General features: G+C 39.3%; 1 protein-coding gene across 8 annotated transcripts in view; it reads left to right on the forward strand.

The window, feature by feature from the left end:
• The window catches only part of LOC145358863 (transcription factor E2-alpha-like), a 119119-nt gene extending 94337 nt beyond the window's left edge, over nucleotides 1–24782 (forward strand). For 3 of the 8 annotated variants that reach the window (XM_080213207.1, XM_080213208.1, XM_080213209.1), the window contains exons 14-20: nucleotides 95–168; nucleotides 3215–3421; nucleotides 5763–5883; nucleotides 7418–7580; nucleotides 11497–11729; nucleotides 20510–20655; nucleotides 22879–24782. In XM_080213207.1, coding sequence (XP_080069333.1) covers nucleotides 95–168; nucleotides 3215–3421; nucleotides 5763–5883; nucleotides 7418–7580; nucleotides 11497–11729; nucleotides 20510–20652 — 941 coding nt within the window. In that variant the 3' untranslated portion in view covers nucleotides 20653–20655; nucleotides 22879–24782. Of the gene's footprint in view, nucleotides 1–94; nucleotides 169–3214; nucleotides 3422–5762; nucleotides 5884–7417; nucleotides 7581–11496; nucleotides 11730–14563; nucleotides 14788–20509; nucleotides 20656–22878 lie in introns of all 8 variants that reach the window. The other 5 variants (XM_080213213.1, XM_080213214.1, XM_080213211.1 and 2 more) reach the window with 5 other exon arrangements.
• The last annotated feature ends 1325 nt before the right edge of the window (nucleotides 24783–26107 follow it).

The following is a 26107-nucleotide window of genomic DNA, read 5'->3' on the forward strand; positions in this document are numbered from 1 at the left end:
TCCAATGAGAATTAATCAAACAGGATTTTTTTAACATTGTTTAATTGACGTTGAATAAAATGCAGCTTCACTGGTTTTCATTGTCATTTTATAGGTACAGGTCAGTGGTCTAGATCTGGAGGCCAAGGTGCATTATCGCCGAATTATGAAGGGACAGTACATAACCTGGTAGGATTTTCATACTTCCTTTGTATTTCAATTTGCAAATTATAATCTAGATAGCATCAATTTTAATTCCTTTCCATACCTTCACTAAAGACCCACGCAAAAGTAATTTTTGGGGGGGAAAATAGTTTGGTACTTTTGTCAGCACTTGAGGCTTTTGTTCAGTCTAAGTTTTTAATTGAATTCCTGTTGACTGTGCACTGAGCAATAAAACAAATTTCTACATCAATTTCTTTTGTGATAACTTGGTTTTGTTGCATGTATTATGCTGCAATTGTCACCTTTTCCATTTAACTCAGACATGAGAGAGCCATTGAAGTGGGTGGCCCATTGAGTTATTTGAGTGCTGTCGTTCAGTTAAATCAATGACTACACCATTTATTTACCCACTTTTTGCACCACTTCCCGTGACACTCTTAATCTATTAGTCTAGAAAATGTTAATAGTATTTTGGGGAATAGTGTTCTAGATTTCCAATACTGTATGTGGAATACATGCTTCTCACTTTCAGACCCAAGTATCCTAGATCTAATTTTAAGATTTTGTGCCCTTGTTCTGGATTCCCCAGTGAAAATTGTATCTTCCATTGAATCCCATTACAATTTTATACCCCTGCCCCTTCAAAATGACGTTAGTAAAACTGAAGCCATTCACTTAGGTTCCAGCCAGCAACCCAGAGGCGCTATGATGGGTTACCTGTGATCTCCCAAGCTACTATTTCGTGTTTAGCAGTGCCCAGCTTGGCCCTGACTTGAGCTTCCTTCAATGCATGTTTCTATCATCTCCAAAATATGTCCTATATTCAACCTTGCTTCTTTCTACTTTTGATACACTAGCCCAAATTTTGTCACATTATTGCTTGCTGCCTTAAATGCCCTCTTTGCTGGCTTCTTGCCTTTATCCTCCATAAACTGCAGTTTATCTCCAAGAATACAATATCTTCTACATCCTTTTCTTTCCAAACTCCACTAGCTTCCTATGTTTCGTTGTTATCAGAACCTCGTGCTCAAAACTATCCACCTCCAGGCTCCACCTTGCCTCTATAATGTCTGTTGTGTGGACCTTGGATGAATGATGTTTTGGCACTCAACTAATGTTTATTTTTCATTCTCTGTTCTACATTACTGTTCCTTGAGCTGTATCTTCCCCCCGTCCCAAAGAACTGTGCCTTAAAATTGCTCATCTTAACCACCTCCTTTCCTGTTTTCATATGTTTTAAAACCTTTTTCTTTTGTGTGCTTGCACCTTTCTTGACATTTCATTTTCTGCTTGATGCCCACCGTTTTATCAAATACTCAGACTTGCTGTACCTTTTCATGAGTGTAATGTGAAACAAGTTGTGTTAACCTCTTGTCACTTGACTATTCTGTGCTTTGTGATGTTGGCTAAATTGGATTGAAGGAAATCTAACGAGTAAATGGAACTCTGCTTCATGGAAGCCTGTTTTTACTGGTGATAGATCTTTGTTAATTTGGACCGGGTGGGATGGAGGGGTGGATTTAAGTTCTGTTATATTTATTGTCCCTTTAATTCTTAAATAAGTTCACATTTTGCTACCCTGCTTTTAGGAGTTTCTATCTTGCAAAACCAATTCATGTTAATAAAAGTTTTTATATGTTTGTGAAAGATGTCAACTCAGTAATATAAAACCTACTGGTGGGTACTTAGTGTCTATCATGATTTTGTATTCGCTTTGAAGTGAAGGAAGTGGTTCCTCGCATGAGGATCTTGCTTTCAAACAGCCTGAACTAAAAATTGTCAACAAGCCAAACGTGATCTGTCTTGCCAGTGAACTTTTTGTAGTTAGGAAAGGAACACTACTTAATCCTATTTTCTTTGCTTCTGAAGGCACTGTGTTTTGCTGGAATATAAGTCCACAGGTGCTAGCAGCCTTCTGGTGCCTACTTGGGTTTCTATTCTGTGATGCAAGTTTAGATTTTTGTCTTGGATTGGAGGCTGAGGTTGCTCCAGCTGAGACTGGATAGCTCAGCAGGAATCAAACTGGGGACCTTCAAACCTGTTCAGTTTTCACCTTGCCCAGCAGTGCTTTTTACTGAAAAGGAGTTGAAATTCTCTATTTGCCAGTTAATGTCAGTAACTCTCCTGGCCATTATCCTGTTTCCATATTTCAGGCCCCTGCTTTGGCATTCCCTCTTGTGTTCCTGTCAGATATGGGGCTAACAACCTGACAGCTGCTCTGGGAGCACATTACCTGCATAATTCTGAATCACTTAAGTGCACTCAAAATACTTAGTTTTGCTTAAATGGCATTGTGGTTTCACCCAATTGTTGGTATCTTTATCTCCTATGCTGTACATAAGGAAATGTAAAAGGATTATTGTGCTGAAGCTTCAAATATCATCCCAAGTTTCACGAGCAATATCATAGCCCAATTCACAAAATGCAATTCTGCAATCTGATGTGAAGTTCTCATCGTTATGGGTCCTTCATGTTAAAGGAGTTTTTAAAAATTTATTTTTAATTGTTTGCCTTTGTCCCTCCTGAGGATAGCTCTGAGTGTTTTGTATTTCTAGAAATTTTAATCCGCAAATATAGTTCCATACAGTGACTGACGATTTAACTTTGTGCCATATTCTACTGGATAAACTAACTTGGGAGCAAAGGAAGAAAATCTCAACTAATTTCTGCCCTCTTCTCCATGATCCCCAAAACTGGCATGATTTCAAGGTGGAAATCCTTGTGACTGACCTGAGCAAAAGCATTGTTTTGCCTGTTTTTTTTAAATGATCATTGGAACAACAGGAAGAACTTTTATTCGTATAGCATTTTTCACAACCTCAATCTCTCAAATCACTTTACAAATCAGTGAGGTACTCTTCAGATATAGCTGGCGCCCAGTTAGGAAACTTGTATATCAGTAGTAATGGAATGGTTGCAAAATTCCTTAAATATTGCATTTCAATTAAGTGAAATATTTGATCATTTATCGTTGCCAAATTCTTTCCAAGTGTTGAAGTAAAATTAAGCTGTGTTCTGCAATTGATGTTTTACTCAAAAAAAAACTTTGAGCACTTCCTTTCTTTCCAAGCAGCAGAGTAAAATGGAGGATCGACTAGACCGACTGGACGACGCTATCCATGTGTTGCGAAGTCATGCTGTTGGGTCAGCAACTGCCATGCCTGGTAGCCATGGTGACTTGCACGTATTAATAGGACCATCACACAATGGCCCAGTTGGAGGTATAGGCCCAGGATTTACGCCCCCAGTGCTGATGTCAGCCAACAGGCATTCAATGGTGAGAGTTGTTGTAATAATGTTAACATTCACAATATCTATTCCAGGTGAGACTTTATAACCAATAGGACTTGAAGGTTAATTCTTTGTCCAAGTCATTCACTTTTTTAAAAAGTGCAAAAATTAGATTAGTTCCACTTAAAGTTGTTTTATAGAACTGAGTATTTTCAGCAAAAATTCACCTGTTAACTTTTCTTTTGATCCTCCCTGACCCCCCTACGTACAAGAAAAATCAACTTCCAAACAGGTGAATCGGGGAGAATATCCCTTAAAATATTTCTTCTTCTTCTTCTTCCGCGCCCCCCCCCCCCCCCGAGACCCACTGAGCTGTTCCAGTGGCCTATGTCACAGTGAAAGCCTTGTACTTGAATTCTGTCTGTAGCAGTGTTCAGAAAGAAATGCTTTTGGGTTGCTGCTTGATTTTCTAAATTTTGCAGTTAAATTGAAACCGTGAAAGATCTTGCAGATCGTTTTTGAAAGCAATTTCTTTGCTTCTGTTTTTAACTTTGTGTTGTCATTTAGGTTGAGACATGGAATAATTAGAACCACAGTCAACTAGAGCAGTGGTTCCCAACCAGTGTGCTGCGAAATATGTTTTAATTCAAAATTCATGTAATTAAACTAACCTTCATCTTCAGCTGTGGTCGGTATCTCCAAGACCCAAAGAATCTTGGGCCTCTTGCGCACGTGCCAGCTGGGAAAGAGCTACACATTCGTGGTTTAGAGTTTTTATGTTGATCAGGCCCACGCGCAGGACTTGGAGCAGAAGGCAAAGGTCCTGCGTGCCCATACAAAAAGTGCAAACTCAAAAGGATGCAAAAACCCTGGGAGAAGTGAGTGTAAGAAGTTTCACAGCACCAGGTTAAAGTACAACAGGTTTATTTGGCAGCACAATCTTTTTGGAATCTCGGGTTCCTTCTTCACCTGAACAAACCTGAAGGAGGAGCCTGAGACTCAGAAAGCTTGTGCTGTCAAATAAACCTGTTGGACTTTAACCTGGTGTTGAAAGACTTCTTACTGCGCTTACCCCAGTCCAATGCCGGTATCTCCACATCAGAAGTGAGAGAGACAGGGAAAGGTTAACAAATAGGCAAAAGGACAGGGAGAAATGAAGTTCTCAGCAAGGGAAGAAGACAAAAGATAGGTGTTCCTCAAATATTTTACAGTATAGAGGTATGCTGTAACATACAAAAGATTGAGAACCACTGGACTAGAGTTCCACCACCCATAGTAAATCATTGCTTGTGTTAACCATTGCCAGAAGTCAAATTCAAATTTGCACAACCAGCAAATAAACAAGAAACATCCTGTAACTTCCTACAATGTGCAGTGTTCCAAACTGCCAAGGAAGGCATACTGTAAATATTTGACCCAAGCTAACCAGCTGAGTATTTGTCTAAATATAGAATCAGTGGCAACTGTAAAATAATTTATTCTGTTTGTTTTTTTACTTTTACCCCATTCTTAAAAGTTACAACGCCAATGCACGGAGCAAACTGAGGAAGCCCTTAATCCGTGATCTTGTTTGCTCCAAAAACCAATTCAAATTGAATCCAATTCATGGTCCCCACAATAGACACACAAGATCCAAACTGACAGAAAAGGCAGTGCATCTCAGCTTGGGTTTGATCTGACCCTTGACTAGGCCAAAAGGCAAAGAAGTGCACGCCCATCAGGTGATCATGGTTCACGCCTTGTTTTTAGGATGACTTGTGATAAAACTAGATTCTTATCTATTAAGTGGGACCGGTTTGTGTGGTGATCCAGTTAGGAAACTGGCTTACTTTAGATTAAATACACTAGTCACTCATCTGAACATATTTCAATTATACACATTTATTACAGCTACTGCTGCAGTTCATTTAGCTCTTAAAATTAGAGACAAGCATTTGCATTTGTATAACACCGTTCGTGAGCTTAATACATTACAGTCAGATTCTTTTTTGGGTTTTAGTCTCTTATGAAGAGAATAGCAGCCAAGTTACACACAGTTTCCGTAAACAGCAAATAAACAGATTATCTTTTTTAATTGGCATCGGTCGAAGGGTACATATTGGCCAGGATACAAGGAGAACGTGCCTGCTATTTGAATAATGCCATGTGATCTTTTACTTCTAAGATGGCAGGTGCAACTTTGGATTAAGGTTTCATCTGAATAACAGCAGCACTGGTAATACAGCGCTCCCTCAGCACTGCATAATTTTTACATAGTTCTGCAGTGCGTTGTTAGATTCCACAAGCCTGTTAACATTTCTTCTTGTATGAAGGTTTTCCTTTTAATGTCCTTTGCTCAACATTCAGATAATGCAATACTTTATTCCTTAATCTCATTGCTTTTGCAGGTTGGAGCTCATGAAGAAGGCTCAGGAATATCTAGTAATGCTAGTGTTCTGCCTAACCGTGCACTGCCATCACAGTCCACTGCACTGTCAGACTTGAACCGACCACAAGAAACCTATAGTGGTTAGTATGGGCACATCTTAATATAAAAGCTTGCATTGCTTCAAAGAAATAAGTACATAATGTAAATATCAAATAATTTGTAAACTGGCAGGAGCCTCACTCTGATGCAAATTGAAGTTACGTTAATGAGTCATCATCTGGTGTTGCTAAGCTGAGCTGTGCAGTTAGGGGGTGATGCAGAGATCAATTGATTTAATACATGATGGTGGAGTCCCTATGGGCAGCATCCAGCTTTTGCACTAGTTATAGAGCAGCGTTGGAGATCTGAAGAGGAGGATTCACATTTTAAGCATCATGTCCTGCACTGAATGAAAACGCAGTGCATGAATAGTTGGCTCAATACAGTTAAAAGGATACAGTAACAAAGATTGTTAGCCAAAGATATTGCATTGTGATATCTTCCCAATCAAATTGTTCTGATGTTTTGTAGAAAATAACAGCTTACTTGTAATTTTGTTGAATAAATTATTGAAGACAGCTGTATGGGATGGTCTTTTGATGAGCTTCAGGCGATTTAACTCCTGCTTGAGAGGCATTTAATAGATATGAAAGTGTAATAATGTTTTTTCTCTACCCCTTCCTTCCCTAAATTTGCTTTGAAAGATGCGCTGAAAGCTTTCTCCTGGGATCTGGGGTAGCCATGGCGTTGGGTTTTCCTGTAGAAACGGACAGTATAAAAAGCACCAGGGTGTGTAAATGGAGAAGAGCCTGGTTAAACAAAGACAGGCTTCAGAAAGACATGTTTTTGGAAGAGCATAAAAGTCTTTGTAGAATTGGTGGCACTTCTCCATTTATGCAGCCTTGATTAATTAAACAGAATTGTCTTGTCCCACCAATTCTGCGCTGGTGTATTTATGTAGCCATTTTGTGCTCAACTAGCTGCATTCTAACTAACACTTGGCCATATATCTAACAGAGGATTTACAAGTAGTTCCCTTTTAAATTGATATAATCTCATAAATTAGCTTGACTCTTTCAGCAAATCAAAAGGATGTACTAGCAATTTTTATTAAGATTGCACAACTGTACTTGTGCAACCACGATACTTAATTCGCATCAAAAATAGAAAATGCTGTGGAAAGAGAACAGAGCTAACACTGAGTCTGGGTGACCCTTCGTCAGACTGAAAACATTAGTTCTGTTCTCCCTCTAGATGCTCGTCAGGCCTACTGAGATTTTTCGGCATTTTGTTTTTGTTTCTGATTCCAGCATCCACTGTAATTTGCTTTTGCTTTTTAATTTGCATGCTCTGTAAAGATTGTAGAATGCTAAAGTTCCTTCCGCTGAAATTTCCCATTTGTCAAATGGAACTTGTAAAATTAATTTCAAAGTTGAAATGCCTTTAAATGATGGACAGGAACCATTTTAGTTTTTAAGTTACTAAGTGGTCACACTTCTAAAGTTTGCCCAAATCGGAATCCATACCAAATGCTCTTTATAAATCAATTTATGATGTACCCATTTCTCCTGTTGTTAAATTAGTAGTTAATCCCAACAGTGTGACTTTCTTTTCATTTGTCGCACCCTATCATAGGAATGACCGGTGGTCTGCAGAGATCAAGTGTTAGTCAGTCTAGCGCCGACATTAAACGAGAAGACAAGGAGGAGGATGAAAATCACAATTCCTCAGGTTCGGAAGACAAGTCAGAAGATGAGAGGAAAGATTCCAAAATGTCGTCACGGGCATCAAGAACAAGGTACTGATTTATTGCCCTGGAATACTTTCCCAAGTTTCTGACCTGGAGTAATTCTCCTTAAAAGCTACACAATCATATTTCGCTATACTCTGCTTTATAAATTTATAATTGATTCATTTATTCACTGTTGCATAGAAATATGGAAGCTACAAATTGAGCTTCTTAGCTTTTGTCTTCCACAGTAAATGAAAATTTGTGGAAAATTTAGATAAAGTTGGCAAGGCACTGATATCTACTTTGGCCACGTGTATTTTCTGACCAAGGCAATTGACACTTTGGCAGTAACATTGGCCAAAGTTCTCCAGCCGTTCTTACCTGCAGCTGCAAGCGAGGATGGAGAATTTGGCACTCAGCCAAATCTGCGTACACTGCAGTGGGACCAGAGAATCCCACTGCCGTGAACGGCTGGAGAATTCTGACCATTGTTTTGTAGCAATTCAAATGTTAACGAAAATCCAGAGATGTGCGGGTTAGGTTGATTGGCCATGCTGAAGTTGCCCCTTAGTGTCCTGAGATGTGTAGGTTAGAGAAATTAATGGGCAAATATATAGGGGTATGGGGGTAGGGCCTGGGTGGGATTGTGGTCTGTGCAGACACAATGGGCCGAATGGCCTCTTTCTGTACTGTAGGGTTTCTATGATTTGGCAAAATTGTCACGGGGTAAAATAGTGTCACTTATGTAATAGTATGTCAAACCACTCCCAATAACTTTTTTTAAAATTATTGCAAATTCATAAAAGGTGTTATTTTGTACTATCAGTGAAATGATGGGTCCATTTTATACATTGTACTCCACAATGAATTGGTGAATATGTATGTTGCATGGAGATCTAAAGATCAGAAAGGTTTCAGCTTTAGTCACCTGGCAAGTGCTGGCTTGGCAGATTATCCAGTATTCCTTGATTTAATATCTGAATTATAAACATTGGCTGATACAAGAGTCACAGATCTTATGATTTTTTTCATTCTCCATCTTCTGTCATTTCTACATTAAGTTCCTTCTGTTAAGCATGAGGAATATTTCTGATTCTATAATTTGGAATTTCTAAATTCAGTCTTGTGCTTGATACTAAAGAATTATAAAACTCTAGCTGAGTGTGGCGAATGGAACTAGCTCAATTTGCAAAAATTCTATAAGTAAATTGAGCAGCTTAGAATTAGTTGATCGCCCAGCAAGGTCTGAGCTCTTTCTCTTTGTAGAACTCAACTGGAGCTTTGTAATTAAGTATTGTGTATGTGGGTTGAATGTCAAAATTTTTATGGATCCAACCCACTTGCACATCACCCGATGAGCCTGTTTCTGCCTCCGATATCACCCAGCATGAAATAGTTCATTAGCTATAGTGTTTTGGGACATTCTGCAATTGTGAAAGATGCTATACAAATGCAATTCCATGTGAAACCCCAATATCACCAGTGAGAACAGCAAAGCAAAATGTGACCGTGTCAAGTGAATTATGCTATAATTTCCATAGAGGTGAAAGATAGTATACTGCAATCTGTCCATTTCATTGAAAATCAGCTCAAGTGAATAACTCTACTACGGCTTTCAGAACATTAAATATGAGGGAGCAGTCAAGACCATAATATTTCCTATGTAATTTAAGTATGAAATATTTTGCTTTTCAACATGAATGAAACTAAATGCTATTTTGCCTTTGACTTCCATGTGGCATTGAAATATTTCCATTTCTCTTGTTTGTTCAACTTTGACAAATCAATAATTTTAAACTGCCACCTATAGGGAATGGGCAAGTATTGCAACAAAAGTCCCTTTTGAGACTTGGACTGTTCTAAAGCCGTTAATGTTTTTTCTTGCCTATCGTGAGAATAACCTGGGTGAAGTTAATTTTCATTTGGAAAATATGAGCTAATAAATGAAAGCAGCACTGATTTGTTAAAGGTGAGTCATTTTGACCAACGATTAAATTCTTTGTTGAAATAATGGAGAGTGTAGATGAGGATACGGTGGGTTTTGTCTGTTGATTTTCAAAAGAGTATGTGCTAATTTACTTGATGCTTAATCGAGAGAGATCACGTCCAGAAAGGATTTGAGGTCACTGAATCGAGCACACATTTGGTGTTGTGATGACTTTATTTACTCATGTCAGTATAGAGGTGTTACATTTGCGCAGTGCCTCTGCAGTTGTCTTACAGCCCAAGGCATCTTAATCAACAGAAACAACTGGTTTAGAGTTTCATGATTTGCTTTCAAACTGAAAGCAAAGCTGTCAGTCAGTAATGCATTTTTGAAGAGAGGAGCAGGGCCAGTTGATACTAGAGAATGTGAACTGACAGCAGTGTGAGAAAGCAATTGTTGACGTGATTCCTACAGGAGGGCATAAGGGGACCATTTTCCCCATTCGTTTGTACCATACTGATCATCTGGAGCTTCGAACCCTTTTTGCAAATTTGTTCTTCAAATATCAATCAAATTGAGAGTCTGGAGGAAGTAGAGAATTATATGCTGTAATTGAGATTTTTTTAATGAAAAAGACTCCTTTCCAACTCCTGTGCTTCAACATCATTACATGTTACATTAGTTTCATTGGAACTTAAACCTTGTAGAGCATTGAATGTCACCGCAGATACTTTGAACAGCTGCACGGTCTGATAGCAGAAGTTGACTCTTCCAAGAGCAAGTCAAATTGGTGCTGCATCTGTTGACTCAGCTAGAGGAGCAATTGGGCATAGTTTTCTTCAAGCCTTAGTTTGAAGACTGCTCTTGAGGCACGTGGAAAACAGTCAAGACATTCATGTTTCCATTTCTACCAAATTTGCATTTGTGTAGCACCTTTAACATGGTACAACTTCCCAAAGCACCTTTGGTACCCACAAGGTCAAGGAAAACACTCGTATTTGATGTTAATCTCAAGTGGAAATTGTTTGTCCATTAATTCCAGGATATCCAATGCTGCAGTGGAGTCTGTACCATTTCCTTATCAACCATCTTGCTGGGGTTCCAATAGTATTGGAATGCTTCCCAGTAAAGTGTGAAATAAATCTGAACGTCCAGTGAGGTCTCAGCTAAGGGAATCTGAAATATTAAGTAAGCTGTATGCCCGGTAATTTGCATTGCCTTGATTCCCTTTGACGTGGAGTTCTGTGGAGCTGTTGCATTTCACTTATGGGTTTATTTGCTTTGTCTGGGATGGTAGATATACATAGAATGTTTGCATTCTAACAGGGCAGCCAGAACGATTCGGCCTATCTGGATCTTCGAAAAAGTTTTCCTTTTAGTTCCAGTTTTTTAGTACATTTGGAAAGCTCCAACACATGGTTATGGGGAATTACAAAATCTTGTATATCGTGAGTTGAAATTAAAATTTAAGATCAATTAGCAATTGCATATTTTTTCAGATCTCTCAAAGAAGAATATGAAAGTTGGCTTTGGAATAAAATTAACCATATCCACTTAAACTTCCAATTAAGTGTATTGCTTCTTACCCAATGTACCAAACAGTCAAGTGACAAAAGGAACGTGTACAGATTAAATGTCTTGCAGATGTATCAAAATGTTCCACAAATTTGTTTTCCACACTTATATGCAGGTGAAGTACGGGCTTGTGCACATTAATGAAGACAAGTTTTAAGATTTAAAGGCATGAACCAAAGCGTATGGAGTTGTAATGATTTATGTTCAAAATGTAACTTAATTTACCATGAGTAATATTTTTTAATCAGTACCTATGAAGTGATTTTTAATGTACAATAAGTGAGCTATAATTTTTAAACAGCATTGCTTATCAAGTTGCAGCTTTCAAAATTGTGTGAATATTAAAATAACTTATATCGAATTGATTAGTAGTTGATGCTTTTGCCCAGTTCAAGTATTTGAAATTCAGCATGTAAATGCCTCAACAATTTGAACATGATATTTTGTACTTGAGGGATGTTTTTATTGTATTTTGGTCAGTAGTCAAGATGATGATGAACACCTTCCCCCAGAGCAAAAGGCAGAGAGAGAGCGGGAGAGGAGAGTAGCTAATAATGCTCGTGAACGCCTTCGTGTGCGTGACATCAATGAGGCCTTCAAGGAACTTGGACGCATGTGTCAACTCCATCTTAACAGTGACAAGCCACAGACAAAACTGCTTATTCTCCACCAGGCTGTGTCAGTCATTCTCAACTTGGAACAACAAGTCAGAGGTCAGTTGGTCATAGTGATATCAACTGGCATGGGGCTGCCTGTACTTGTGAAATACAACATGCCTAAACTTATCTTTCCCATTTATCCTGAAGATAACGATTCTGATTTACACAACTCTACCACTTGCATGCAATGCATGTCATTTATCTTAGCATTTTATTTCACAAATTAAATATAGAATTATGATTCAGTTTCACATTTGTGCTTTTCTTAACCACAAGTGGTGAAGATGACATGAGCATGAGGCTTTTTTAGTACAGTTTATGAAACTGTAGATGCAGGCATGTCTGGTGCAGAAGTTAAACCCATTATTTTGAAAAAATAAACTGTATAAACATTTATCCCAGACTGATGGCAATTCAAAACTCATTCATTGAAAATTATCACCTGATGAGTACATCTCTTGGTGTAGCATACAGACATGAAGGCTGCAGATTTCATTTTCAGTGAGCTGATCTTAGCTAAAGCACTAGGCCTCAATACCCTTGAGCTAAAGAAAGAACAGGTGTCTACACCTAATTGCTGTATTGAGTGCTGCTTGGCACATGAGCGCACACACCTGGAAATTGAGAGATCAGGATCGGGCTCAACTGTGATCGAACATAATTGAATAGCCTTCCATGATAAAGTAGGCATTTGGGCAAGTTACCTAAGGCCTCCTAGCGCAAAAGACTCACCACCTCCAAATGAGGGTGAGGAAAAAGAAAGGACATTGGGAGAAGAACCCTTTGTGTATTTGCTGAACCCATCACTGATATTGGACATTACTTCCATTTGTGCAACATGAGCATTGCCTCCTGGAAAATAGAGCATTAGTGCAAGTTGTGAACAGTCTGGGCACAACCTTTTCTGTTCTCTCTTCTCTGCCCCTACTTATAGAAGGAAAATTGTCACTTTTTAATCCCAGTTGGCTGCGTTCACATGTGGTTTTACATATCTTGAGCCTAATTTTGAAGAGCCGTTGTTGTTAATTACTTTTCTAGCTAAATTAACGTAACTACTTCACTCCTCAAACATTTATAAAACCTGTAAAATTCCACAACTCCAATCAGAAAAGGAATAACAAAGAACGAAAATTGTCCATATAATTGAATTGTATTTAGCCTCAGTGTATTCAAAGGTTGCCAAGAGGTTAACCTGGAGTTTCGCCCCTCTTAACCATGACATCTTTTCTTAGTTGCTGTGTATTTGTGTTTCTGTTGCACCTTTTTAGAAGTGTCCTGTATCTGGATAATATTTCCTATCCATTTAGCCCTACACCATGCTTCTGTGTTCTTATCCCTTCTCCAGCCTTCCAAATTAAGTGCATGCCGTGTGTCGACATCTTGGCATACTTGTGCAGTGTAACATTTCCTTTGCAGTTCGCTATACAAACTTGAATTCAGGGATATTTCCATACAGCCAGCTTCTGCTCTTCGTCATGTTCTTTTATCTAATTTCCGTAACACTTGTTTTCTACTGTCCTGTTCTTGGCTTGGATGGTCCCGAGCCATGGCTACTCACTGGTTCCATTCTGACCTCGTACTTGGTGCTTGGCAGTGTTAAAAGCAGGAAATTGATACCAAATGTTAAAATTATTCAATCTGACATGTCTGGCAACTCTGATTTTATTGCTGATATTGTAATAGTTCCAAGTTCTGATTTTACCTGGGTTTTGGTTCTCTAAATTGTTACGTTTATACAGCTTGCCAATTTACTGGAGTTCTGACCTAAGCAGTCCCTGTCTAAATTACAAAAACATGCCTCAAGTTTCCTCTAATATTCCAAGCATTAAAGGTGAGATATATAATTCCTAGTTGGCCTCACTTTGCACACGAGGTAAAAAGCAGGCAGCTATTACAAAATTATGACGGATAATACCAAATGGAATAGTGCGTTGCATGCTTGATGCAGATGATCACAAAGATAGCAAGGGGATGGGTGGGGAACTAAAGTGAGAAAAGGAACATGAGTGCAAAGAGCAATGTTAAAACATAGTGGAGTTGAGAGATAAAATAGGATCGAGAAATGAGTTGGCTTGTGAAGTGCCAATACAAGTTAAGGAAATAGTTTCTTAGATTTATAAAGTTTGGTTGAGCCATTAGAAATGTTAGGCATTCAGAGATACTGGTTCATTTTAGCTATTGCAGAGGAGGAACCAATGTTGGCAAATAAAAGTCCAATTTGAAAGGCTCATTCAAAACCACAAAGCCAAATTTGGCAATAACTGGGCACGAAAAATTGGACAATTATTAAGAGCAGTTTTAAAAATGAAGATGCATTTGTAAGTAAGTTGCTTTTAATGTAGGGAGAATTTAAGTGAGGGTGTTTAGTTTTGTACGCTTATTCCTTGGTTTACAAAGAGTACACTTGCAGGGGTAGAAATCAATCCAGAACACGAGAATCTGAATTACTGTCAAAATTGAGCAATATGCAACAGCTGCTCTTGCAAATTTGTAAAGATGCATAGTTAGGCTTGTGAGATATAACATTTCAACTCCTTAAGATTATATCTCCTGTACCTATCTCCTCCAGCAGTTTGCTCTGGGTGTGATAGTTTATTGCTTTAGACATTAAAAGGCAGTGTATCCTTTTGTTGGCTTCCTTGATTATATCTATCAACCACATTTGTATCCAATACTTTGGCATCTCACTCTTCCAAAGTTAGCAAATTCAGAAATACAATCAGATTTGTTAAAACAAATTTGACCACCTTATGGAGCTTTAATCCAAAGCTGTGCAAAGGTGTATTTATTATACAGGTTTGATAGCATTATATCATATGTGCCTACAAAAGGATTACGGCGGCTTTAAAATCCCTAACTAACACCTGTTGGCACTGTGAACCCTGCAGTACTGATGAAGGCTTTACAGGCGAAGAAAAAGAGATGAAGGACCGTGAAAGGCGAATGGCAAATAACATAAGGGAGCGAATTCGTGTCAGAGACATTAATGAGGCTTTCAAAGAGTTGGGCCGCATGTGTCAGATGCACTTAAAAACTGATAAAGCTCAAACCAAACTGATCATCCTGCAGCAGGCCGTCCAGGTCATTCTCTGCCTTGAACAACAAGTACGAGGTAGTGTACAGCAACTAATTTTGTATGGAGACCAAAACACTGTTTCTGCCATTTAAAATGTATTGTACTGATTACCACCAAGAACATTTCAAGTAATTGGAACTAGTAATCTAGCTATCAGAAATATATCTGTGAGTCGACTCTAAATCAAGTTTGATCTTTAGTAATACACTTTTAGAAATTCCTTTAGGGCTTTGTTCTAATTTCGTTACCATAGGTAAGTCTGGAATTATGAAATTTGTACAGGCACGTGCACTTTTTAAGTGAAATGCTTAGCAAGTTACTATCTTCACTTCATAACTAAAACCTGTTGAACTGCAAATCTCAGTTTTGAACTGTCGTGCAAAAAAAAATGCTTGAGTAACAAGTTAGACTTTTAATTTGGGAAGCTTAAGGTGTAGGGCCAAGAGCTAGAATGCAAGACATCACCAAGAGTAGAGGAGAAAGCAGGTAAAGAAAGGAATTAGTGGTGGATAATACCAAGCTTGGATTTTTGGAAATCTGGGCTGGAATTCTTGGACCTCGCCCGCAGCTGGGATTCTGGTCCTGATGCTGTGAATGGAGATTTGGCTGAGTGACATTGGAGAATTTCAGCCTTGGAGATTGACAGATATTCCTGGGTGCTTTTTCTCTATTGTTAGTTATTGTTACTGTTTACTGGCAATTGCATTGTTATACAGCTGATGAGTATTTGTACACCTAATGAATGGGGATACCTTGGACAGTGGTTCGAGAAGTGTTCGTTGTGAACCAAGTCTCAGCAAAGAAAGCAGCGGTGCCTTGGTTTAACTTCAACCGCCATGGCTTCAATTAACAGAATGAGTGTAGAGGACTTAAGACCATGTGCAGCCCCAAAATTGTACACAAATCTTAATTGTCGTCATCTTCCCATGCCCAGCAAATTAATCAATTCCGTGTGTTGACATGGTTTATCTGTCCAACTTAAAATTGTCTGAATTTGAGATGGAGGCAGGGCAGGCACTTGGTTTGAGAGAGAACAGGACCTAGCCAGGAGCAATTCCTCTCTACTCAGTGATGATTTATGTTGGAATGTGTTTCCAGTAATGCCAGCATCCTTTGAATATTTCAACCAATGGCCATTGCCTATGTGAACTAACCATGGCCAAATTCAGCTGTGTCAGCATCGAACCTCCACGCATATTACTTTGATAATTAAGATTTTGCAATGGAACTAATCTAGAATGGAGGGCCATAACTTCACATCATCTATATCAGACGCTTAGCTTCTTTGACCTGTCTCCATTTCCAGCAATAGACTGACCACCAATATTCATTACAAATCCACAAACTCCCATGGCCACCTCAACTACAGCTCCTCGTTCCCTTCTCCCTGTAAGGGCTTGATACTTTTCTATCCTTCAGTTATGTAGAAAAGTCATATGGATTCGAAACATTAATTCTGTTTCTTTCTCCACAGATGTTGCCAGACCTGCTGAGTTTATCCGGAATTTTCAGTTTTTAACCAAGCTTGTCTTCACAGTTCAGGGGGAGCTGTTGTCTTAATGACCGTGTCACTGGATAGTTATCTAATAACTAATGCTCGGAGCAGCTGGTGGAATTTAAATTCAATTAATAAATCTGGAATATAAAGCTAGACTCAGTATTGGGGAACATGAAACTATCCTTGATTTGTTGTCCAGATCCATCTGGTTTGTTAATATCCTTTAGGGAAGGAAATCTGCCCCCCTTACCCAGTCTGGCCTAAATGTGACTCCAGAACTGTCCTCAAATGTTCAGTTCGAAGGGCAATCAGGGATGGGCATCAAATGCTGGCTTTGCCAGCAATGCCCACATCGCATGGAGAAAAAAGTATAGCTTCAAATATATATTCGAGAGAAGTGTCATGCATTATTTCAAATGGAGTAATCTCTCAAGATTATTTATTTTCTAGAATTGCTGGACTTCATTCTTTTAGTCACCATATTTAAAATGGCCGTTTGAATTTTTTCCAACACTGCACCACACTCCCAGCCCATTAAAATATCAGGTGATATGTGCTGCTTTCCCAAGACAGTGCTGCTTAATTCAGCTCACCAAGTATTATGAAAGTATCTGTGTAAAAAAAAAAAATAAGTATTCCTAACAGAAGGTATCCCAACAGTACAATCAGTAGACAGGAAATTATTTGAATTCTATCCCTGGCCTGAAATGAGTTTGCTTTATTTTTATTCATTCACAAAGATCCAAAGCTGTGTGGGTTAGGCTGATCGGCCATGATAAATTGCCCCTTAGCATCAGAAGGATAAGCAGGGATAGGGCCTGGATGGTATTGTTGTTGAAGCAGGCTCAGTGGGCCAAATGGCTGCCTGCATTGTAGGGATTCAGTGATTCACAGGGAGTCACTGGCAATTGCCAGCATTGACCCATCAGGAGTTCTTCAGTGGTAGTTGTGACTTGGAATGGTATTAAAAATGCAGTTCAGCTCATCAGCAAGGGAGTAACTTTTTAGGGGCTTTTACAATGGTGATATTAAAGAGTAATGGGGGAGGTTCCATTAAACTTATGCCCTCTAACTGATTGCATTTGGGAATGTTAGCAGCGCACCCAACAGGTGGAGAGTCACCAATAGCAACTTCTAGATTTTTAAGTACAGATTTCAGAAGTTGCTGACAACTTCAGAAGAGTTAAGACAAATGCTAATTTGTATTGCTGTCATAATGACTACAATATCTTGGCCATTCATAAAAGAGGAACAAATCATAAAACAAATCAATCAGTATTTCCTGAATATATCCTCAATCAATTTGTCAGTATGAAACTGTTACCCAGATGTTAATGAAATCAATTTCGATGCTGCAATTCTGAATAAACACTGATCTTCATTAACAACATCACAAATACAGCAAAGGCTATGGGCTTTGACAATATTCCAGCAATAATAGTGAAGACTTGTGCTCCAGAACTTGTTGGACCCCAAACTAAGCTGTTCCTGTTACAATTCTGGCATCTGCTCAGCAATGTGGAAAGTATGTCCTGTACACATAAAACAGAACAGGTCCAATCCAAGCAAGTATCACCCAATCAGTCCATTCTCAGTAACCAGGAAAGTGATGCAAGGGGTCATCAACAGTGCTATTGAATGGCATTTAGTTAATAATAACCTACTCACTGGCACTCAGATACAGTTCTGGCCAGGGTTACTTAGCACCTGGCTTCATTACAGCCTTGGTTCAAACATGGGCAAAAGAGATACATTCCAGAAGTGAGGCGTGTGCCTGTCCTTGACTTCAAGGCCACATTTGACCAAGTGTAGCATCAAGGAGCCCTAGCAGAACCGAAATCAATAGGAATTAGGAGGAAATCCCTATGTTGGTTCGTCATACCTGGCACTAAGGTTGTGGTGGATGGGTGTCAATCATTTCAGTTCCAGAACAATACTGCAGAGTTCCTCAGGGTAGTATCCCAGGCCCAATCATCTTTAGCTGCTTCATTAATGACCTTCCTTCCAACTCGAGCTTAAAAGCTGATCATTGCACAATGTTCAGCTCCATTTGCAACTCCTCAGATACTGAAGTGGTTCCTGTCCAAATGTAGCAAGACCTGGACAATACCCAGGCTTGGGCTGACAAGTGGCTAGTAATGTTTGTGCCACCCAGGTGTCAGGCAGTGATCATCTACGAGAGAATCTAACCATCACCTCTTGACATTTAAAGGCATTACCATCCTTGAATCCCCTATCAACATCCTAGTGGTTGATGAGAAACTGAACATGTAAATACTGTGTCTACAAGAGCTAGTTAGAGTCTCTGAATGCTGCAGCAGGTGACTCGCCCCCTGACTCTTAAGTCTGTTCATGATCCACAAGTCAAGAGTGTGATGAAACACTTTCTACTTGCCTGGATGAGTGCAGCTCCAGCAGAACTCAAGCTGGGCATCATCCAGGATAAAACAGTCCACTTGATTGACACCTCTTCCACAAACATTCACTCCCTCCACTATTAACAGTGGTAGCTGTCTGTCCCATCTGCAAGATGCACTGCAGGAACTTACCAAGGCCCCTTAGGCTGTATCTTCAAAACTCAACCACTACCCTTTAGAAGGTAGAGACACTACCCTCTGGAAGGATAAGGGAAACTGACACATGGGAATATCACCACGTGAATACCCTGACTTGGAAATGTATCACCATTCCTTCACTGCTGCTGGATCAAAATCCGAGAACTCCCCAACTGCTCCATGGATATGCCTGCATCACAAGAACTGCAAACAGTTCAAGGAGGCAGCCCGCTGCTGCCATCTTAAGGGCAATTAAGGGTGAGCCAGCAATGCCCACATCCCATAAATGAAAAATATCCAATCGGTTCAATCAAAGACTTCTAAATACTTTGGGAAGTGAGCTGAACCTTTCCTTACAACTGTTTATTTAATTCTCCGAGTATAATTTCAGTAGCACAGGGAAACCATTGCGTTCAAATCATAAATTTTATTTTACATGCAAGCATTCAGAAAATGACAGTTTGCAAGCTGTTCAATTTAAAGTTATTTACTAGTGTCACCAGTAGGCTTACATTAACACTGCAATGAAATTACTGTGAAAATCCCCTCGTCATCGCACTCTGGTGCGTGTTCAGGTACATTGGCCATGTTAAATTCTCCCTCAATGCACCTAACTGGCACGTCTTTTAGACTGGCAAGAAACCGGAGCACCCCGAGGAAACCCCACGCTGACATGGGGAGAACATGCAGACTCTGTACAGACAGTGACCCAAGCCAGGAATTTAACCAGGGTCTCTGGTGCAGTGAGGCCTTGGTTCGCTGTCTGTGACAATACAGGCAATGTGACAATACAGACAATATGACAATGGCTATTTACCGTGATTGACATCACTGAACTCCATTGTTTGGCACCAGATTTTTTTTAATTTGCACATGGGATGTGGATGTCACTGGCTGGACCAGCACTTATTGCCCACCCCGAGAGCATTTAAGAGTCAACCCCATTGTTATGGAGTCGTATGTAGACTAGACCAGGTAAGGAAAACAGATTTCCCTCGCTCAGGGCATAGTGAATCTGATGGGTTTTTTATGACAATCGACAGTGATTTCATGGACATCAGATTTATTCCAGTTTTTTTTATTGATTTCAAATTTCACCATCTGCTGGTGGGAGATCTGGGTTGCTAGTCCAGTAACAATACTACTAAGCACTGCCTTCCCCTGTTTCAAACAAATGTCAAGAAAATGAAATCAATGCCACAGAAGTTAGACTTTTGAGTAGCTTTATACAAGGTCACTTGTACACAAGCACTGTTGCTTTGCCACTGACTGCAATATCTGGACTAATATTTTTGTGTTGAATAAAAGGACAATTGTTTAGTTTTACACTTTAAAAATGAAAAATATGTTCTCCACATTGCTTTTTGTATCCTCAATCATTGATCTGACACTTGATGTTTTTCCTTACAAATTCTATACTTTGAAAAGAATAAAAAGGTTTAATGCTTCTTGTTTCACATTGTATGAAGCTGAATGATCCTTTGCCTACTTTTTTATGGGACAATGTAATTTTCAACTTCCATTTAAAATTGTTCAATTATATTGTACAGTTGTCAATATATTTTGGGCCTTACTTGAACATTTATAATTTTGTTAAAGGGGATGGATTGCAGTGAGGTATATATCAAAGATTGCTATCCTCATGTTTCTAACAGTTTTATTCTGGTTTTGATTTATTTTGAGCTATTCTGTATTTTGTCTCCAGAACGCAATTTGAATCCGAAAGCCGCTTGCCTTAAGCGAAGGGAAGAGGAGAAGGTATCTGCGGTAGTAGGAGAGCAGCCACTGCCCCTCTCAGCTGCACATCCTGGTTTGGGAGATAATCACAACGCAGTGAGCCACATGTAGGAGGTAAAATGCCAATCAGAATAATGCTAGAACGAGGGAAGCTCATTCAGATAAATTTGAGTAAAGTTGTAAGTAGCCCAAATAGGTGCAACTCAGTTCAAGTATTTGACTGCATGTATTTAATTTTTCTCTCCTCAAAATAAACTTTTGTGCTGAATGGCTCCCTGATAAGGCAGTAATGTTTGTATGTCATAGAATACATAGAATGTCATAGAAGGAGGCCACTCAGCCCACCGAGTCTGCACCAACTCTCCAAAGAGCATCTTTCCCAGCCTGATATTTCCCCATGTCATATCCCCAACCCAGTAAAAAGTCTGACAACACCAGGTTTTAGTCCAACCTATTTATTTGATAATATACTCACAAGCTTTCTTGCATTCTCCAAGGCGGCCTTCACGACACACGACAGCGCAGAGTCGCTGAACAGAGACTGATAGCCAAGTTCCGCACACATGAGGACGGTCTCAACAGGGATCTTGGGTTCATGTCGCACTATCTGTAACCCCCGTGACTTGCCTGGGTTTGCAAAACCTCACTCACTGTACTGTCCGGAGACAATACACACCTCTTTAAACTGTGATCAGTGCTCCTTCCACTCACATTATCAGCCACTTCAGGTCTTGAACAGCAGGTTAGGTGTAAGAATTCGCATTCTAATCAGTAATCTCTAAACTGTCTGTGCTTTTCTGGCCTCAGACAGAGCAGATACTCTCCATTCACCTGACGAAGGGGCTAACCCCGAAAGCTTGTGAGTATATTATCAAATAAATAGGTTGGACTAAAACCTGGTGTTGTCAGACCTTTTACTGTGTTTACGCCAGTCCAACGCCAGCATACCCACATCATATCTCCAACCACCATAGTTAATCCATTCAACTTGCACATCTTTGGGCTAGATGGAAGAAACTGGAACACCCAGAGCAAACTAATGTAGACACAAGGAAACTCCACAGAGGCTAGAATTGAACCCAAGTCCCCTGCACTGAGGCAGCAATGCTAGCCACTGTGCTGCTGCACCACTTTACTGTTGATATAGAGTGGCTCTCGGGTTATGAGACTCTGCTGTTTGAGTCGGTGCCTTTTAGGGTCAGCAAGAAAATGATTGCTCAGCTCTTTGATCCTGATACTAGCCTAGTGGCCTCTGCTGTAGCTATAGGATTGGGCATATCCTGCTGATACTTTATTGGCTCAACTCGTGCATAAAGAATCTTGGATTAAGTGCCAGAGCTCTGGTCCCTTTTGAACAATATTCCGGTATGTGTTACTGTCTTTGAAAGAAGAGGAAAGATGATCAGTAATTTTTTAAAGTTTTATCCCTGAATTAATGTATTTTTCTATTTTTGAATACAACGTTGGGTAATACTTAATCCTGATCATTTAAATAACCCCTTCAACAACAGATCCAAATTGGATTTGTTTTTGAAAGTACTGCGTAATTCGAATTTGTCCAATCTAGCGAAATAAACAGATTAAGTAATTACGAACAATTTCCAGTTTGAAATAAACTTTTTGCCCCCTCATTTAATCCCTTGATACTATTTACTTCTGTAGCTTTCTCCAGTAACTTAGAATCCCTGCAATGCTTGAGGGGGCCATTTGGCCCATCGAGCCTGCACCGACAGCAATCCCACCCAGGCCATTACCCATGATCCCATGTATTTACCCTGTTCATCCCCTGACACTTGAGGGGCAATTTATCATGGCCAATCCACCTAACCCGCACATCTTTGGATTGTGGGAGGAAACCCATGCAGAATTTGCAAATTCCATACAGTGACCCAAGGCTGGAATTAAACCTTGGTCCCTGGAGTTATGAGTCAGCAGTGCTAACCATTGTGCCACCCCTGCTTATACTGTAACTATTTGTGTTTTTATTTGTTTAGTCCAGCATTTGAAAAATTTGTCACTGAACCAGTTCCCGTGATCAGTTTTGTCCATTTAGTTCATAACGTTGAAAACTTCAATTGGATTACTTTAAATGTCTCTATTCCAACAAAAACATCACTACTGTATAATTCTTGGTTTGGTAAAGAATAGATAATTGCACAATTTTTTTTTACTTGTGAATTCATAAATGATCATTTTATGGAGAAATACTCCTGAGCAACAAATGCTTTTGTAAAAATCTGTACAAGATTATGTATAATTCAAAACTAGTGAGTAGCTAATTGGAGGTACTGTGCACAAAGTAAAATATTCTAACAATTGATATTTTCCCTCCCCCAGCTCCGTCTGCCTGGTTTAACTGAAGGTGGTGAGCAAGAGGGACAATTCATGTCATCTTTCTCTTTAAGGAAGAAACCTTGTTCTGCCAAAAAGATGATAAACTGACAAATCCTTTCTGGATCAGAATTGCAAATGTGAGCATATGCATTTGCCGTATCTATCTAAAAACAAAAAGGGGGGAAAGTCGTCATATATCATTGAAGTACTGGATCTCTGTGCTGCAAAAAAGGTTTTTTCTACAGCCCAAAGAAAAAATCTTCCCCACAGTGGAAAAAAGGAGTTAGTGCCTAAGCTTATTTTAAATCCCAGTATGTTTTAATGAAACTTACAAGGATGTGAGGTTGTTTTGGAACAAAATTTCAAAAGTCCTTTTTTGCTTGTTTTGTAAGCAATTGGTCTTATTGTTTTAAAAAGAAAACTTTTGGTGTCCTTGGTTTGCAGCATTCCCAGCAAAAATATTTGTCTTACTCAATTGACACATGACCACTCCATGTCTCTCTGGTAGTTGGCTGGGAGGGATTGTTAGCCAACGGACAAAATATTCTACAGACCTTCTCTTGCCCTGCCTTTACGATCAGGTATATCTGGAGGGCCAACATAATGAGTGCATTACAAAAGCTAGTTCATTCATTTGTAGGGAGTTATTTTATGTAAAATGAGCAAAACTATATTTTTGCATTATTAGACTTTACATTGTAGTTTTTTAAGGTAGCTGGGCATAGTGTGTACTTAGAAGTTGAAAGGTCTTTGAAGACTTTCATATTGCAACAGATAATGTTGCAGATTCTAGGTATTGTATGACCATAGGTTTGTCATGGACTTATTCAAGAGTGGGAAGAAGTTCCACCTTTTGTAGGATTCCTGCACAATGAACTGTTTAAATGTTCAAAATCATATGAATTGGTTGTGGAATCTAATAAGGATGTGAGCAACTTGCATATCAGTGGCTTGCATTATGCCAAGCTGAATTCATTTCTGCAGCAGCCTGTGTACTGTGGAAACGAACCCATTACAAATAAAACACGGAATCAGTCTTCCACTGAGAACATATTCACAGACTTTCACCAGCCAAGCAGAAGACACAGTACTTTTGACATAACTTTTTTTTATTTTTTAAAAAAAAAAGATGTGAACAAGTGGAAAACGGGCAACGAAACCGTGGGACTGAATGAACAAAGTTTTTGACATTTTAGGGTAAAATGCCTGACATTTCTAGAACTGCATTAAATATTGTGCAGTGACATTTCTCAGCTCATTTTGAGTATTGCAGATGTATGTAATAGTTAAAAAAAAATTACATGTGGCCTTTTCATTCTTGTACTTGTGATGCAATGTGAACAGAATGAAAAATGACCAGTGCCTAACATTTCATTAAAAGCCTCTTTTTTGTCTAGTGCTTTTTTTGCTAAGAAAAGACTTGCAGTATACCCTTACAAAGTGAAATTTAAGGAAAAAAGTTGGCTTATTTTCACAACAGCAATCCTTTTATACCATAAATCTTGAAAATGTCTTGGATTCTGAATGTTACTTTTTGTAGATTTTTACTCGATGTCTGATTCCAGAAGTTTATTTTACTACATTTAGGTAAGGCTTCTTCTAGCACCCATACAGTACTTAAATGTTGCACAATTAGATTTCTGATTGTGTTGCTGAGTGCCTCAAGTTCCTTGTGTTTTTTTTTGTATTTGTACAAGCATCAAAACAGCTGGCTGGAGTATTCCGAGAAGTAGTTTAAATCATTTCTTTTTGTCTTAGTAGCTAATGAGAACTGTCATGTATATAACAGTAATGTAGCAATAAATGTGCCATTTTTATAACAGGAATGCCCCTCCTTTTTAATGTCCGTTTAATCTTGTATACCCAATGTCATTGTAATAAAGGGTTTACCTTAAATTTAAAAAGAAGCTTCATTTAACTTTTTCACTGTGTAAATTAGCAAATATATATTGGAAAAAGTGTTATTTGCATCTGTACCCTTTACTTTCACTTTTTATCTTTTTTGGAGAACAAGAGCATAAAGTACCCTATTCAAAAATGTGTTTTTCTGGCCTAATATCAATGATTGCATTATCTGGCAGCGTGCTTTCAGAAGTTTGTAATTACAGCCGTTTGCTCATTTGCATCTTTTTGTACATATTGACTGTGTCAGTTATGACTTGTTAATTGAAGTAAAATGTTGATTATTTGTAAAAGTAGTTGAAATTTGAAACTTTGCTACAGGTCAGTGGCTGTGAAATGTTGTTTTGAGGAGGTCCAGCAAAACCGTTTCTCTACTGGTTATGGATACTGGTGCTGGAATACCTGCTTGCGTTATCACTCATTTTCTTTCTCTTTCTCCTTTTGTTTGCCTCTCATTCATTGCCTCTCTAAAATGGAAGCCTCAGCTTAGTAGTGGCAAGTGTGCCTTTGATTCCAAAGTTGTGGATTCAAGTTCCACTGTAAGCTTCTTTTGACACACTTGAGTTTTTTTAATTCAGATAAGATATTAAGCAGAATTCTCTTCCCTGCACCCCCCCCCCCCCCCCCCACACACACACACACACACACACACACACAGTCCAACCCTTCAGATGAACATAAACCATCCCATGTCCTGTGACAGTTCTTGGAAGAAGAGCTTGTTGTCCTATCCAAAACTTATTACTAAGACATTTGTTAATTTTGAACCTTTTTCTGTGTGAAATGTCGTTTCCTTGTATCACAACTGTCATTGCGTTCAAAAATACTCTGAATGTGATGCATCTCTCTCTCCCTCTCCCTCCCTCTCTCTCTCTCTCTCTCTCTCTCTCTGTCTCTCCACCCACCTGCCTCTTCTTGCAACACCTTTTGTTCATCTCTGCCATTGTTTTCTCTGCTTCTTGTTTCTGAACTTGGCCTGAATTTTTCAGACGGCAGGGTCTCGCTTTCCACTAGCCGAAGAGAAGGCAGACAACACTTCCCCACAGACTGAGTCCCCCACAGCCTTTTCACGCTCGCTGCAGGTGGGTCTTCCCCTCTGCACTTGGGTGGAAGTCACGCCGTTGGCTACTAGCCAATCTGAGTGGCCAGCAGTTCTCTAATCCCTGCAGCAACAGGAAATTCAGGAGGTCATCAGAATCTCTGAGACTACCAAACGTTGAGAGAGAGAGGACACCTGACTTAAGAAGGGTGCTTCTGATGGAAGTACTCCCCTTCATGTCTAAGATGTAATCCTGCAAACTTTCAGCCTTCGCCCGTGCCAGCCTAAAAA

The sequence above is a fragment of the Carcharhinus amblyrhynchos genome, chromosome 26 (genome assembly GCF_965287045.1).
Source record: "Carcharhinus amblyrhynchos chromosome 26, sCarAmb.v2.hapA, whole genome shotgun sequence".
Lineage (NCBI taxonomy): Eukaryota > Metazoa > Chordata > Chondrichthyes > Carcharhiniformes > Carcharhinidae > Carcharhinus > Carcharhinus amblyrhynchos.